Genomic DNA, 17,714 nt, shown 5'->3' with positions numbered 1-17,714 from the left:
GATGAGAAATGTGTCAAAGACAGTGACCTGGCAGATCTGGCAGGACAATATTGTTTCAGTCTGATTGCAGAATATGTCCCAAAGCACTCTAGCTGCATTTTAAAGAACTGTGAGTATCTGATGTATACCCAGCCAGGCAACCACGTCAGGAAGGTGGGAAGTCTGTCTGGGGAGAGAACTGGAGACTGTCACACCCAGCATTCCCGGGCATGCACTTCCCTTCTGTGCACACCTGGGAGGAAAGACCCCTTGAAGTCTGACTCTCTTGGGGGAGGGGGACGCTGCATGCACCTCCCGCAAGTGGTACAAAATGCAGCTACAAATACCAGGAAAGGAGCATGTTGCTGTCAGCCGCTCAGCAGCCCTGACACCTGGCGCGAGGGCCTTTTGTCCTGTGCGCGCTGGAGTCCGCTGCCTCTGGTTCTACGAAGGAAGAATGGATAAGAGGGAATCTTGCCAATGAGCAAAGAGGCCAAGTCCAAGAATGTAGCTTCTACTCGCTGCTGCAATCAGTGAGCTCTGTGTCCTTCAAGGGTCCCCAGTTTCGTGTCATGTGTTCTCCAGCTAGAGGAAAGCCACAGTGAATCATTCTTCTGTACAGGAGTCTAGGCTTTAAAAGTCCCAATTCTGACGGTCCCTGGTTGACTCAGTCAGAAAAGCATGTGACTCTTGCTCTTGGAGTCATGGGTTCCAACTCCACATTGGATGTAGAGATTACCAAAGTAAATAAATAAACCTAAAAGTGCAAATTCTCCTGCCATCAGACATTCCTATGAAACAAGCCTGGCATGGGAAAAGCCCTGTTAACAATTTAATTTTCATAAGAATGCATTAGGATTGTGTAGTATGTTAGATTTTTAAGCATTTTCATATACTTTCGCTCAATATGTCAGCTTATGGAACAAATAAGGTAAGTATTGTTCATGTAAATATAAAATATATAATCATATAAAGTAGCTAAGTCACTTGCCCACGATCACACTGCTGGGTCCCAGAGGATCTCAGGTCCTAGGTCAGTCTCTGCACCTTTGACCATATTTCAGGGTCACGTCCCATTGAAATACCTAATGTCATAGACAACTCTAGCTTAGCAGCCTTTAAGAATGTCATAAAGTCACTTTAGTCACTTTAGTCATAAAGTCACAGTATGCTTTGAGTAATTTCACTTTCCAGTCAAAAAAAACAAAAAAACAAAAAAGGAAAGGGGGAAAGGAAACTATATCAAGAACTTCAGAAAAGTTACACTTAAAACTGAGATTTTTTTTTTTAAATTGTGGTAAAATATACATAACGTAAAATGCAGCATTCTTACCACCTTTAAACGTAACAGTTCAGTGGCATTAAGTACATTCACGTTGTACCCCATCACCACCAACCATCCACAGGACTTTTTCCTCTTCCTACACTGAAACCCTGAATCCATTAAAGACTCGTTCCCCACTCTTCCCTCTCCCACCTCCTGGCAGCCACCATTCTGTTTTCTGCCTCTCTGAATTTGACTACTCTAATTACCACATAGAAGTGGAATTGCACAAGATTTGTCTTTTTGTGTCTGGATCATTTCACTTAGCGTGTCTTCAAGGTACACGCATGCTGTGGCGCATGTCAGGATTTCCTTCCTTGTTCAGGTGGAGTGGACTGTACATATAGACCACACCTGGGTACCCATGCATTCGTTGATGCACTCATGGGTTGCATCCATCTTTTGGCTATTGTAAATAATGCTGCTATGAACAGAGGCGTAGCGATCTCTGTTCCAGTACTTGCTTTCAATTCTTTCAGATTGAAAATTCCAGAGGTGGAATTTCTAGATCATATGGGAAGTCTGATTTTTCAAAGAACCGCCATACTGTTTTCCAAAGCGCTGAACCATTTTGCACACCCTGTACCAAACACAAGAATTCCAATTTCTCCATGTTCCCGAGCCTATGGATGGTAGCAGCTTCAGTCAGGAATGCCAGCTCTGCTGGCCTCGTCACACATCGCTCACCGCAGGCTCCGTAGACATTTCCGCAACCAGCGCCCCTATTTATGGCTGGGTCAGCTCTCGTGGTTCTTATTATGATCACAGGATGCACTTCAGCAAGACACCATCAGGGTACTTTGAGGAACAAGATGTATTACGACCTGGAGAGGGCATGGCACGCTCAAGGGCCACACAGCAAGGTCAAGGGGAGCGGGGATGACCTTGGGCTTTACCTTCATTTGGGTCTAAGTGTGGGGTGCCTGGAGTTTCTCACGTCCACTGTTGATTGGCTAATTTACTAATGTAAAACCTATGTGTGGGAATTAGGGCATGGGAAGGGAGATATGGGTCACTCAAGCAGTGAGTTCTCCAGGTTTCCGAGGGCTTCCTGAAAGGGAACCTTCATGGGTGAGAGCAGTCTAGCCCCTTACCTGGTTGTTTTGCTAGTGGCTAGTGGCCCATATGTTGACTCAAGATGCGTGTCTTTGAAATGGAGGCCTGGACAATCAAAAGCTTACGCTCCACTCTGCATCCTCACCAGCACTTGTTATTTTCTGTTTCGTTTTGTTTTGTTTTAAAATAATAGCCATTCCAAACAGATGTGAAGTTTAAAACTTAGATTTGAAGAAAGCCTCTGAAAGAAGTTATGGGTACCACAGGTTCACAATCCCTTCTCTGAGATCCCTGTGACCATATGTGTTTCTGAACTCAAATTTTTTTTTTAGATTTTTAGAAAAAAATCATCAGAGTGCATATACCATAGGCTGCAACTCGCAATCAAACACATTAAATTTCTGCAGCAAGATGTATTACTATTCTCACTACAGTGGGATAAGTGAAATGTATGATCAGCCTCATTTCAGATCAGATCAAGTTTTACTAATAAGGAGATGTCAGGAAAGAAAGAAAAAAAAAAAACTTCAGAAAATTTTTCCAGACAAGGACCTGTATTAACATTCTACTATTTCATAAGACTCTTAAACCCACAGGAATAAATGAATACGTAGCTTAGAATTAGAACTTGCTGGCGAGACATGGATTGAATGCAGCTCATTTGTGACAGCGAGCAGGACTGAATCCGCTTTTACCTTTCTTCTTTTTTAATTTTTTTAATGCTTTATTTATTTTATTTTATTTTTTTTTGAGAGAGAGACAGAGTATGCATGGGGGAGGGGCAGAGAGACAGGGAGACACAGAATCCAAAGCAGGCTCCAGGCTCCGAGCTCCCAGCTGTCATCACAGAGCCCGACATGCAGGTCGAACTCATGAACCACGAGATCATGACCTGAGCTGAAGTCAGACGCTTAACCGACTGAGCCACCCAGGTGCCCCCGCTTTTACCTTTCTCTGTCCAGTGTCCCTTGTGTCAGGAGCAGGAGAAAGAAGCATCTGTCTTAAAAACAAACCCAGGCCGGCACCTGGGGACCCCAGTCTCCCCATTCCTGCCCTGGCTTCCACTTGGCTCCTGCTGACCCCACAGGGTACCACCAGGCTAACCTTCCTTGCAGGTGTCTCCCTTCTCAGACTTTTACTGGCTTTCAAATCCCATTAAGTGGTGAGAACTGTGTGTCCCTTTCCCCCACTGTGCAGCTCCTTATGCCAGAACAACCATCGGCATTAATGAGGTGATAAGAAATACAAATACAGGTAGGTTAACATGTCTGTCCTCCTGGCAAGCCCATTCATATATCAACTGAAAGGAGTGATTTTGAATGGTGACAATGACAGGCACTGTGGCTGGCCAGTGGGAACCTTCTGTAGTGTCAGGCAACAGAGGGTGACAGAGAGTGTCACCTCTGCCAGGAAAGTCCCAGCACAGAGCCTGAAGCCACCCACAAGGTTGAATGTATAAGTGCCCCCCACCCAGCCAAATTCCTACGGGACTCTTTCACCCTAATCAGCTCTCATGTGTGGATGTAATCAAGGGGGTCTGTATCCACAATATGAAATGAGATGTGGTCTTAGCCTATTCGAGCTGCTGTAACAAAATGACACATCTGGGTAGCTTATAAACAACAGAGATTTATTTCCCACACTTCTGGAGGCTGGGGTCCAAGATCATTGGGGCACTAGCATGGTCGGGTGAGAGTCCTCCTGTGGGTTGCAGATTTTCAGTTGTGTCCTCACTTAGAGGAAGGGTTGAGCTAGCTCCCTGGGACCTCCTTCATGAGCTCTGCCCTCGTGACCGAATCCCCTGCCGAAGACCTCGCCTCCTGAAACCATTACTTTGGGCATTAGGTTTTTATGTGAATTTGAGGGGAACACAAACATTCGGACCCTAACAGATGTGAAAAAAAAAAAAACGAATTCTGCAAAACTACTGAAGATCGAGTTCCTCTACATGCTCTTGCAAAATAGAAGGTAACCCAGAGTGGGGACTCCATGCTTGATTGTTCACGGATGCCACCTGCTTGCCACACCCAGCAAGAAGCGTGACATGACAAACAATGACGCCCTGTTACACCTTCCAATCTGTCCTCATTTCTGGGTTCTCCTCGTGCCGGGTAAATGTGCATCCGGCCTTGGAGCCCGGGTTATCTGTACCAAGATCCTGTTTCCTTTCCATGTCTCCCCATACTGTCCTGATGCAAAAATAGAATGCTGTCATACACGAAGAAGCTGGTGCCAAATCTAATAAAGGGAAGAATAGTATGGATTCAAAGATGCATCCATTTCTTTGGGCTAGGAGTGTTTCACAAAGTGATCAAGCCTGAGTTCCGGGCTTCTCTGGATCCCTCAAGTTGCACTCTGGACAGCCATACGTTTGGCCTTAGGAGGTACCTCTGGAGTGACAAAATGGCCGTTTTCTTTTTCAACTGTGCCTTCTGTGTAAGTTTCCACATTGTATCTGAAGTTACCCTTTGAATACACTGAAAGGAGAAAAGGTTCTTGAGGACACAGGGGCATTGTTACTTGTTTTTATTGTAAGTGGCTGAGCATCGGTAGGCACAGTTAGAGGCTGGGTTTATTTGGCAGCGTCTCATTGTTCCTGGACGCTCAGACTCCCAGGGGGTCGCATTCCCATGTAAGCTATCGCAGGCGGCTGCTGATAAATGAGTCTCAGCTGGCCGCGCGCGCGCACACAGCATCTGAAAGCAACAAAGCCTTCCCCTGACTCAGCACAGGTACTGCTGCAGGAACCGTCGTCCAAAATGTCGAGGGGCAGCCCCAGAACGGGCGGTCACCTTTCGGCCACTCTCAACTCCTGTGTCAGCAAAGGCTAGCCTGCACTTTCTAGCATTCATTCCAGTGGGCTTTGGAATTAAGTAGAGCTCATGGAGCTCCGGATATATAATTGATGTCAGCAACAGTCAATCCAATGTTATGTTTTAGGAGTCAAGTGCGGAATCTAACAAGAATTTATTAATACTCCAGATATAGTGAGAGACAATACAGAAGTTATGCTCTGCTGCAAAAATAAAGAGAAATGGTCCCCAAATTTTAAAATTTTCAATTAGGGCGTTTTTTAGGGCAGTAAATACTGTGAAGCTTTGTGGAAAAGAATTTGCAATGTGCACTGTGTGTTTTATTATTCATTACGTGGTGAACATTGTGAAGTCGATTTTGTTCAAAATATGGATGAAGATGTGGAGCTCATTCAGAGGACTTCTGATTTAAAATGGATAAACCAATTCATACACAAATACATCATGCATGAGATTTCAATAGCTGAAAAATGGCTTAAATATGAAAATCTCTCTGTGTGTTTCTATTTCTTCTTTTGGAGGCTGATGGATAGAGAGCCTTTGGTTTCCAGAACTTGGAAAATCACCTGCAGGAAGGGGAAGAATTTTAAGAGAATGTATACTGTACAGGGATAAGTAAGTAGGAAGGACAAAACAGAGGAATGGACATCTTCCCAGCTTACAGGGCACCACAGTAGAGGCAGTGCAGGAATGATGATGACTGCAGCGAAGCAGGGCGGCCCCAGCCAACGCGCCCCTGTCCTAGATGTCCTGATTCCCCTGAGATCTACTCCTCCTCTCTCCATCTTGGTCGGTGCCCTGAATGAGAATCTCTACAAACCACATCACCTGGGTGCCCTTGCCCCCTGGCTTCCAGTGGGCTTCTTCTGATGGGAGGCAGTACGTGGTCAGAAGGAGGGACTAGAGAGGTCAGGGTGTCATTCCCCAGCTCCCTCCCTGAGTGACCTGGGTTTGGCAGTTGCTGCATCATTTGGTGGCCATCTGTGACTTCAGTTCTTGCTCATTCTGGTGGCAGTTCCTTCCCAGGGGCTCTCCTGCTGCTAGCAGCCTTGGAGTCCTTTGTCAGCCAGCGCTGGTTTCCCTGTTCCCACCTTTATAAGTCATCTCTTCTTCAAACTCTCTTTATTACCTCTTTGAGTGTGCCATCTGTTTCTTACCAGGACAAAGACAAATATAGCACCTTTGTAAGAATTAGAAAAAGGCATTCATATGGGTACCTGAGGGTTCATTACACTGTTGTCTGTGCTTTGGTATGCATTGAAATGTTTGAAAATAAAACAATTCCTCAAAAGAAAAGCGTGTCCCTTTGGTGAATGGTGCCCTGCAGGTGCATAGCTTTGTGGGCATGGAATTCAGGCTGGATTTCAGCCCAACTCCCTCCCTGAGCAGGTGACTTTGTGCAGTGCACCAAATGCCCAGACGAACCTGGCAGCCCTCCGGAAGGATGAGCAGGTCTCTAAAAGCTGAAAAATATCTTAAAGAGGAAGTGAAGATTGACCTGGGTCTTTAAGGATATTTGGGACTTAAATTGGAAAGTGCCTCGCAGGCAAGGAAACCCTGTGGGACGGGCAGATATAAGATGTATACAGGTATAGATCCTGTAAGGCAAGGATTGTTGAAGGGATTGTTGCAGCATGAGTAGAGACGGGATGGAAATGGGCTTTGCTGAGCTATAAAATGTGAATTGTCATTTGTGATCACCCAGGCAGTATGGTGCGCTGTTGGGACACGTGGACTCTGAAACTAGACCTAGTGGGCTTAACTCGCGGTTTTGCCATCCATTAACTCTGTGACTTTGCACAACTACTCATCCTCACTAGGCCTGTTTTCTCTTTTGCAACATGGGGATAAAATAGCACCTACCTCTTAGATTTGCTCGGGGGCTGAATTTAAAAATACACATGAAGGGGGGCACCTGGGTGACTCAAGTCGGTTGAGCATCCGACTTCTGCTCAGGTCACGATCTCGCAGTTGACAAGTTCGAGCCCCACATCAGGCTCTGTGCCGGCAGCTTGGTGTGTGGAGCCTGCTTCGGATTCTGTGTCTCCCTGTCTCTCTGCCCCTCCCCCGTGCATGCTCTGTCTCTCTCTGTCTCAAAAATAAATATAAAACACTAAAAAAAAAAAATACACGCGAAGGGCTTAACACAGTGCCTGACAGTAAGTGCTCGGCATCAGCTACTGTCACCAAAAGCTTTCAAGCAGAACAGTGACATGAAAGCAGTATCTTGTGAAAATTAGTCAGACCACATGTGCAAGATGCACCACAAAGGAAGAGGCGGGCGGGGAAGTCGGTCTGAGGCTCTGGTACCGTCTGCACTCGAGGAGGGACACAGGAAATGAGACAGAAGTAGCAGGTGCAGGGAACACTAGGAGAAGAGGAGAAGGGGGGCTGCGAACAGGCAGGTCATGAGAGTGAGGAGTCAGAGAGGGCTCCAAGCACTTTTCTGAGACCTTTAGTCTCCACTGGTCTAAATGCACAGAGGCAGCATGGGCAGTCGATATCAAGGAATTGACAGTTTAAAATTTTTAGTTCAAGTAAAAGGAATATGCCCTTTTATTACCAGTGAGAGAATTAAAGAACCATTAGATTTTACCCTTTTGCCCAATATCGAACATTAGATCCAAGATTTTATTACAAAATAAAAACCCTGATGGACACTTCAAACGTTCCAGTGCTCACTGGTTACTCCTCGAACTTTCCAAAGATGGGTTTTTATATCCAGAAGTATCTTCTGATTAGAGTCTGAGGTTAGGCCTCTTCAGTTGAGAAAGAGCATCCTCGTACAAGAGAACTAAAGAGCGTGTATCATTTACAAGTTCGGTTCTTAGCAAAATTAACCAGAGAGCTGAGGAAGCTAGCAAGCCCTTGACTTCAGTATCTACCATTTGGGATGGAGGGAAGAAAGTAGTTAATTTTAAGAAACAACTTGTCTAAGTCCGCAACTGAACGTTCCTTTGTAGGCAAGCCTCCCTGCATATTCAGTACCATTTTAAAAACCACTCTGAAACCATTTTTTTATGGCCCTATCTCCCTCTGAGAAAAGTTACTCCTTGTTTTCACTTTTTGGGTTTTTTGGTTTTTTGGTTTTTTGTTTTTTTTTTTTTCTTTTGCAGGAGCAGAGCCAGTTGTTGCCAAAGCTCCGGCCCACTGTCAGAGACAGCACAGCACAACCTGGTACCGAAGCCCCTCTTGCCTCACGCTAATCTGTTCTCTTTCTGTTGACCCTGCAGATACTTGCCTGAGATCATGAATGATGGGCTGACCAACCAGATTAACAACCCTGAGGTAGACGTGGACATCACACGGCCCGACACTTTCATCAGGCAGCAGATCATGGCTCTACGCGTGATGACCAACAAACTAAAGAACGCATACAATGGCAACGATGTCAACTTCCAGGACACGAGTAAGGAAGTCTTTACCGGTGCCAGTAACTTCCATAGTGAAGATAGGGGGTAGATTATGCCACAGTTGCCCTTCAAAAGCAATGTACACCTGTAATCTTATGTCATTCTTGCCCGATCTGCAGAGCTGTTTATGGTCCTTGGGACAGGGAGCTCTGATCCACAGGGCTTAGGAGACTACTAAAATCCTAACATCATAACTGGTCTTTTTTTAAATTTTTTAAATGTTTATTTTATTTTTGAAAGAGGGAGACAGAGCATGAGTTGGGGAGGGGTACAGAGAGAGGAAGACACGGAATCTGAAGCAGGCTCCAGTCTCTGAGCGGTCAGCACAGAGCCTGACACGGGGATCAAACCCACAAACCATGAGATCATGACCTGAGCTGAAGTCGGACACTAAACTGACTGAGCCACTAGGCGCCCCAAATCATAACCGGTCTTAAGGATTAGTTGCGCTGGATTACATTCAGTGCTACCTAAGCTAAAAGTAAGTCTCATCTGCCAGTTGATCTATTAACGATAAAGCAACCAAGTAATGTTTTCATCTTCTCCTTCCCCCATCATCATTTACATCTCTACCCCAAACTCCTGTCCACTCCCCCAACCACCAAAAGAAGAATGTCCTGAAGATTGCTCAGACGAGGCTGGGCTGGAATCCCTGTTTCACCACTGACTGACTGGGGTCTTAAAATTATATCTTGAGTGTCAGGTCGGGTCATCAGGAAGTTCATTTGCAGCCATCTGTAAAGGAACTGAGATAATATCTCATGTGCCGTGGATTCAACTGCAATCGCTCTCTCTGTCCGGTCACTCCCATACATGAACCATGGACATTTGTATCTGGAATATTGAGAGAAATAATGAAACGTTAGTGCAGTATTACACATGACTAGTTTATTAGCTATCACAAAATGTCAGAAGCGATTGGAAAGACTAATAAGTGAACATGAAGTGAAATTTGGAGTTTGTGTAAATGATTTTAAGAAGCATAACTATAAAAATCTGGGGGGGGTGTGTTTTATTGTTTTGGGCTTTTTTTTTAAAGATATGTGTCCTTACAGAGAGTTCTTAGGAAAAGATTTCTGGGACATAAGCTGTGGAGTCACCAGTGACTCTGTAATTTGGTCACCGAAGCAAAAGATGATGCTGTGTGCTTGAATTAATGAGATAGAAAGAAACAAGTTACGGATGGAAGATACGAAGTCATCTAAGTGTTAGCCATCATCCTACTGAGTTGTCCCCTGCAGAAAATTTGTAGTGCTTTATTCCATTTTAAGTAACCCAAAAATTAATTTTCTAAATGCAGGCTAATGGCCAACCCACGAGACTTTCTTGCTGTAAACCCCCTGAGAATCCTCCTATTCTTTCTCTAAACCTCTTCTTCTTCAGAAGAGAACCTTCCACAAGGTTTTGAGCCTTTGCTGCTTCTCCCTTGCTCCTTCCTTAGCTTCGCTCCTCTGAATGCATCCGTCGTCTTCTCTATCTCATGAAATCCTTTATTGTCTGGAGAATGACTATAGGAATAAATAATTCAAGAGAACGTAAGAATTATTTGAGGCTGCCCTTGCTTCTCTCTCCTCTCTGACCTAAAGAGGTTATGCCCATGTCCATCTGCAAAGCTTAGGGAGTGTGCCTGAGAAGAGATCGTGCCCCACTTTCCCTTGAAAGAAACTAAAAATTAGCAACAGTTCAGAGCATCATTTAGCTCTAACCCAAGCCCCATATTTGGCCCCCTATTTTAGGATAGCGTCTGTCATATAAGCCATTATCACATCTTATAGCCATCACCCTTCCTGCTTCTGACATTTTAAAAAATCGCCCCTTAAATTCCTGCGTTTCTGATTCCTTTTCAGAAAGAGATGGGGCCATTATTTCTCTCAGCTGGAATCTCCTGTCATTATTTGCTTACCACGTTTTTAATATTCTAAATCACTTTAATAATATCTTTGTAAAGGTTATACTACTTCTTGTTCATAATACCAGTGTTAAGAGCAATTCCCTTAGCAGTTCTGATATCTCTGAGTTTAATTAATGGGCATTTTCCCCCTCATAAAGGCCAAAAGATAAATCCTAGAAAATATTGAGAACCTGGTATAGTGTAATCAAGTGATCTTACCTGGTATTTAGATGTCCCATTAAAAAAAAAAAAACCTTGTGGTGAGTTGTGCCATGTTTATTCAGGGAGACATTAGAAGGGTCCCTGCATTACTCTGATTTTACTTAATGTAGCATCTAACAGTCATGATGGTGCCAGCATTTCAGGAGCAGCTCAACCCGCCCACCCTTGGTTCAGGCCAACGGGGAGGAATTTAGCTCTATTGAAAGAATCTTTGAGCAAGTTGGGGAAAGAGTAAATGTCATGACCAGGTTTACAGTTTCCTGAGTCCTTCCAGGAGCATTATCTCACGTATACCCCCTAATGATTCTGTGAAATAGATAATGAATGAATATTCTCCTTTTTACAGGTGAGAAAGGAGAGTCTCAGTGAAGCTAATTGGCTTGCCCTAGTTCACTTCAATAAAAAAAATGGCAGGTTAACACCTAGGTCCTTCTTGCTGTAGGAACCATACTTTTTTTCTATCAGGCATCTTTGCAAGCACTGGGTTTGGTGCCATCCCACATTTTATCAGGGTGCCTTCACACAAACTCTGAGAGGCAGATGTTACTGTCTGTTTCTGTTGAGCTGAAGAAACACAGAAGCTGAAGATACTTCCCAAGGCACCTTTAATTATTCGACAAGTATTTCTTGTGCATCTGCTGCCTTCTAGGGACAATTAAAGGCAACAGGGATCCAGAAGTGAACCGTATACACCGCACACAGTCTCTACCCTCAACAAGTGTACATTCTCATGGAAGGCACAAGAAAACAAGCAAGTTAGTGATACAGTTGCACATGGTGATAAGTACTTTCACACAGCTAGTGATTAATGGAGACTGAACTGGGACCCAGTTCGGAGACACAGGGTTGTGAAACAAGAAGGAACCAACCCGTGAGAAGTGGGAATACAGCAGGCCCAGAAGGCATGTTGGGCAAGTGGGGAAGATGTCACGCTAAGATGACATACTCAGTGGGCACTTGGGTGTTAGTTCCCAGCAGGGAATGGCAAACCTTTTCTGGAAAGAGCCAGTTGTGAAATACGTTCAGCTTTGAGGGCCATACATGAATGTAGAATTAGACAATGAACGCATAAGCGAATGGGGGCGGCTATGTTCCAACATAACCTCATACGTGGACACTGAGATTTAGCGTTCCCACACACCCTATTTATGTGTCCCAAAGTATCATCCTTCATTTTCAAACACTGGAAAATATAAACACCATCCTTGGGTTATGGGCCCCGCATGTACAAGCAGCTAGCCATAGACCTCAACCCTGACCCAGAGAAGCTGGGTTGACATACCAGCATCAGCCGGAAGAAGAAGTACCTTTCGAAAGCCAACATGGGTAGGCATGGCCTCTTGTCCGGTTCAGGTTTCACATGTTTCTTAACTTGGGTAACTGGTTATCAGTCAACCCTGTGTCTCAGACATCTATTTGCATATGGTCTCCCCGCCCACCACCAACCTGCCCGCTACAAACAAACCCCTTGCGGCAGTTGGGGGCAGGGAGGCCCTTCCACAACCTGCCCCACATCTAGTGTGTGCCCCTACTCCTTCCAAGTTGTGGTCTAACTGTCTTTTTCAATCTGCCCACGCCAGGTGATGAATCCAGTGGCTCTGGGAGTGGCAGCGGGTGCATGGACGACGTGTGTCCCACGGAATTTGAGTTTGTCACCACCGAGGCCCCCGCCGTGGACCCCGACCGGAGAGAAGTAGACTCTTCCGCAGCCCAGCTCGGCCACTCCCTGCTCTCAGGGTCTCTCGTCTGCATGGTCCTGGCACTGCAAAGACTGTGCAGATAATCCTGGGTTTTTGGTCAAATGAAACTGCATTTTAGCTATTTGAACGGCCAACTCCCTTCTTTTCTTACACTCTTGGACAATGGACCATGCCACACAACTTAACCGTTTTCGATGAGAAGAGAGCAGGACTGCACTCTGCCTCCCTTTCTGTTTGCCCAAAGAGTACCGGGTGCCAGACTGGACTGCTTCCTCTTTCCTTCAGCTATCTGTGGGGACCTTGTTTATTCTAGAGAATTCTTACTCAAATCTTTCGTACCAGGAGATTTTCTTACCTTCATTTGCTTTTATGCTGCAGAAGTAAAGGAATCTCACGTTGTGAGTTTTTTTTTCCCGTTTAAAAAAAAAAAGTCAGGAAGAAAATAATTTTCCTCATAAAATCAGGCCAAACCCCAAGACAACTGCATTTTCAACAAAGGAGCAAACAAGAGAGAAAAATAAAAGAGCGTTACCATTGTGAGGTCGGCATTGCCAGCTGACTCCCAGTGTAAGCTTTTCTGTGATAAATCAGGTTTGCAAAATGCTTTGGGAGACAAAGTTTGAATTTTTTTTAATGTGGTGAAAATACAGTGTTGTCTTGGAGGTACCGTCTTGCACTCTGTCCACAGAATACCAAACTGATTTGGGGGTACTGATACTAAATTTAGAATTCCATCTTTAATACGAGAGCAAAATTGCCACGACCCAGCACCTCTCTCCCACCTTGCCCGATTTCAATTTCAGTGATGGCACCATTGTCCTTAATTCTCTTGATGTCTGTCCGCTGTATCCAATTGGCACAGATTTTTCTCTTCATCTCCAGTGACTAATGGAGGCTCCCACCAATTCATCCTCCCCAAGGGTCTCAATTGAAAATAATCTTCAATGAAACAAGAGCTTTGCTTTAGCCACAGGTTTGACATTAATTCGATGTTTCTGCCCCTGGGCTCATTACGCTCCCAAAGTAAGAGTTCTTTTCATGAACTTACAAGCAATTAGATCCAATTGTGAGTGAGTTTTCGTTTTTTTAACTATTTGCTTTGTGGCAATTGGTTTCTGCATCACAAGGGCATTCTCTTACAAAATAACTCACAACAACAAAAAAAGTCAAGACAAAAAAATATATATATAGTATTGACATGGAGATTTCTTTCACTTTTTTAGTCTTAGTATGATCATCTATTTTTATATCTCTCTATATATAAATCACAGATTTTAACTTCTTAATTCCAAGCTCAGGGTTGACACACCTTTGTAACGAAAATGTTTTGTCAACCAGCTCTTCTTGTTCTGTGCTGCTCAGAGAAGGGATTCCTCAGCGGTCTGTGAGCACCAAGAATCAAGAAAGAGAACTTTTTACGTCTCTAACTGTCCGTTTATTAAAAGTTTGCCAGGGCACATCCTTTTTGCATGAGCGTGCTTTGTCCTGGGTGCTGCAGACGGTACCGAGCTCATGGGGAGAGCCATGGGTGCGCAGGACTGTACTGGTGATGGGAACCGTATCCATAAGGAATGTGGTATACACACAAAACCATCGCTTTCATGTACGCCTTCAGCCTAGGATTCCGCTTGGCACTTGGACACACGACCTAACTCAAGAGGCCACTGTAGAGCCACAAGCCTAACTGACCCACCAAGTGTACCAAAGCCAGGCCCTATGCTCCCCATGTTAGAGAGAAGCGAAATAAACCAAACTGGGGCTTTGTTAATACGGTTGGCTATCCACGTGTTTCTTGGTTTTTATGATGATCTGGGGTTGGGAAAAGTAATGCTTCAAGACACCATCGTCTGCCAGTCACATTTTATTTAACCCATTGACAGAAATGGCACGTAAATGGTATCTTTCGATCTTTGCTCTCATCAAAATTATAATTAGTTATTGATTTAGTCATCACATTTAAGTAGAACACATGCGGCACAATAGTATTAAGTATATTTGAGCACTTTTGCAAAACTGAAAAGTATTTAGAAGCATCTATTGCTATTTTATGTCTAATGAAATATGAAAAGTAGGATTCTGAGAGACTTTGTGGCATCTTTTCATTTAAATCTTTATGAAATTAACACCTAATCTAATTCAGCATTGCGCACGTCTAGAAAACCATCCATTTCACTGCCAAACTTCAGCTTCCTATCACCAATTACACAGAAAACATCTCTATGAAGGATGCTCTATTCAAGTTGCTCATTCCATCGTATGTTCAGAAATCAGTATTGTCTTTCTCCAATAATTAAGGTGCAATACAAATTAAATCAATCTTGATTTTCCAGAATATATGAGTAATAACTTGTTTTTATGGCTTTAAATTCCAGGTCTTTCCTTTTTTAAATATTTCTGCATCGTCTTCTACGAAATAGATCAGAATGCCTTGTTTGCTTTGTGCTTTCACCCCCGAAAGGTTTTGTGCATGTGTATGAATACACATTATAGTAATGAATGTGAACCCATGTTCTGTACACATGAAACACACAGATAATATATAAACGCCTGCTCCAATTGTTTCAACACCTTCATATCAATAGTATCCATATTGGTGAGATATAGTGATCCATAAGAGCCAGGCAGAGAGCTGAAATGACTATCAGTTAATGATGCCACAACATCAGTCACTTGCATGGATGTGGTCGAAATATTCTTCAAATTGTACTTCCTAGTTTTTATCATCATCCGACTATGTTGTATGATTTTTTCAGACTAATTTAACATGAGGCTTTTTCTGTCCTAAGGGAACTGGTTTAATCTGGTTATCCCATTTCAGTAAGTATTTTGACATTCCTCCTCGCCCTCCCCACCTTCTCCGCCAAATTAATTTCTCTCATCTCACTATAGTGATAGGGGATGAAATAATGCTCCGTGATTTCTCCCGATCTGCCCTCATTTACTTTGATGTCTCCTAAATTCTGTAATCACATCACAACCTCTGTTATGAGTAGGGAGGGATGGGCTCACTGAAATCAGACACTAGAAATTGTTGGGTGATGCTCATAACCGCGAACACTTAGCTTATTGAAGTGCCTCTATTTACATGTTCTTTAGTTATAATATGTATTTTTCTAACAGAAATACACGTCTGTAATTGGTGTATATTATACTTTGTATATGTTATAACAAAAGCTAAACAGAGGCTAAAGTCTTTAGCAGAGAAGAATGAGTTGCAAATTCACCAAGTAGAGCTCTGCCTAGGGTTCTGTATTGAAGGACAGCCGTGACAGCCTTCTGTCACTTTCGTGGAGATCATGTCAGTACTTTGATTAGAGCCATCATAGAACGACGTCAGCACTGGCAATCGGATTCCCTTACGGTGGTTTACCCGGATAAGTAGCTGGTATTACCCGCTTTACTTGTAAGGGGCAATATTAACAAAGTAGTATTTTCGTCTACACTGAAAAACACTATTAAGTAGTCATTATAAAAGCAACATTCTATAAATCAAACACATTGAAAATATTGTTGGACACAGAGCCCTGATATTTAATTTATATTCCCTGCTGCAGACATTAGCCTACTTTATTCTTTAGCCATTACATACATGTTTTGGCTACACACTGAACACCAACTAAAGTCCCCAAGGAGGAATAAAAACTTAGCAAATTCCTGAGTTGTGATTCTTTTATTGCTTCTCTTTGCAAGGCTAATTTTCAGGTGGTTTGATTAAAGGTGGAAGTGTTAGCAAATGTGAGTTTTGACTCACCCAAAACTTGCAGAAATACAAACTCATTTTTAATTACCTACAGTCACGAATAGACCTGACTTTCAACTTAAAAAAGTGGGTGGGGGTGGGGCGCAGTTTAGCTTTGCCAAGAGAAGAGTAAAGGAGACCATAACCTATACATTTGCAACGTGTTTCTCCTTGGCGGAGACATTAGCCAGTGTTTAGTTTCAGGCCAAGTTATACAAGGAGAGTATTGATTTGTATGCATTCTGGAGCCTTGCTACATCACGGTTTGCTACGGCACGGGACTCAGCCTAGCCTGGGGCCATTTGAACCTCATTCAGAGTTGAATAGTTTCTGGAATCTTTGACATCGTCTTGTAATGAGGTACTTTCATGAGAAGACACCTGAAGGTGCGTAACAGTGAGGTCTCTGTGTGCATATGCATAATATATATGCAGGACAAATGTGTGCACCAATCAAACCTAAAATTTTATGTGACTGTCAAATGAATATTACTTGGGTTAAGATTTTTCATTTCTGATTTGGATAGAAAATTGCTATTAATCTTGTATTAAAATAGTTTTTAAAAATCTACCGGTGCCCTTTCTGCATTTTCTTAATTATTGTCACAGTCTAAATTTCAGAGTTTTTGAATTTCTTTTTGCTTGAGACCTTTTTAGAAACTGCAATACTAAAAGAAAGAAAAGGAACCATCGACGAAATCAGCACCACTCACCTCAGTATGCTTGGCATTTGAAATCATGAACTTTTAGAACTCGAGAACTTTGAAGAGCTTTCCAAATGTGTATGGAAGATGCTATATCTCTCTTCTTTTGTATTGGTTTCTTCTCTAAGATAAAATTTAGTGGCTTGAGAACTGATGTCAATACTTACTTTATCACTGAGGTGAGAAAAGTAAGATGATATGTGAAAAGACTAACCATTTCCAAATTCAGCAAGTTGCATTGATTTTTACATTTCTACAAGTTTCCGTGCTATCAGGAATGCTAAATATTGTGTAACATGCTAAAGATTCACTTAACAAATATTTATTAAACTCCTACTCTGTGCTAAACCTGCTCTAGGTACTGATCACGGTTGTCAAAAACACCAGTTGGAAAGTATTCATTCTTTACTACAGTTAAATACGATTACTACGAATACCTCACTTCTTTTAAGAATGCTCTTTTAAATAAAGGAAACCATATAAATAAAGTTATCAACACTACAATGTTTAACTGTTAGCAATATTATAATTTAGCTCACATTATTGCTATTTTGGTTTCTAACGAGAAAAGTGATTTCTACAGAGAATTAAGGAATTTTAGGATAATTCCACCTACAAAATCAGAATGTAACAAATTGTATTTGAAAATAAATTGAATCCAATTTCATGGAAAGGAAAAACATCTAATGGTTTCGGGGAAAAAATAATAAAACCACAGAAACTTTTATCAGGTAACAATTTTTATTTTATTTTATTTTATTTTATTTTATTTTTTAATGCTCATTTATTTTTGAGGCAGAGAGAGACAGAGCATGAATGGAGGAGGGTCAGAGAGAGGGAGACAGAGAATCTGAAGCAGGCTCCAGGCTCTGAG

At 42.8% G+C, this 17,714-nt stretch overlaps 1 protein-coding gene across 2 annotated transcripts in view; it reads left to right on the top strand.

The window, feature by feature from the left end:
- Window positions 1–16,705, top strand: part of GPC6 (glypican 6) — a 1,113,151-nt gene extending 1,096,446 nt beyond the window's left edge. For both annotated transcript variants that reach the window (XM_019444088.2, XM_019444089.2), the window contains 2 exons: window positions 8,406–8,581; window positions 12,279–16,705. In XM_019444088.2, the coding sequence (XP_019299633.1) occupies window positions 8,406–8,581; window positions 12,279–12,481 (379 nt within the window). In that variant the 3' untranslated portion in view covers window positions 12,482–16,705. The remainder of the gene's footprint in view (window positions 1–8,405; window positions 8,582–12,278) is intronic.
- The last annotated feature ends 1,009 nt before the right edge of the window (window positions 16,706–17,714 follow it).

This window comes from Panthera pardus, unplaced genomic scaffold, assembly GCF_024362965.1.
Source record: "Panthera pardus isolate Hobbes unplaced genomic scaffold, ASM2436296v1 HiC_scaffold_1, whole genome shotgun sequence".
NCBI lineage: Eukaryota > Metazoa > Chordata > Mammalia > Carnivora > Felidae > Panthera > Panthera pardus.
This window is presented reverse-complemented; position numbering and strand designations above follow the sequence as displayed.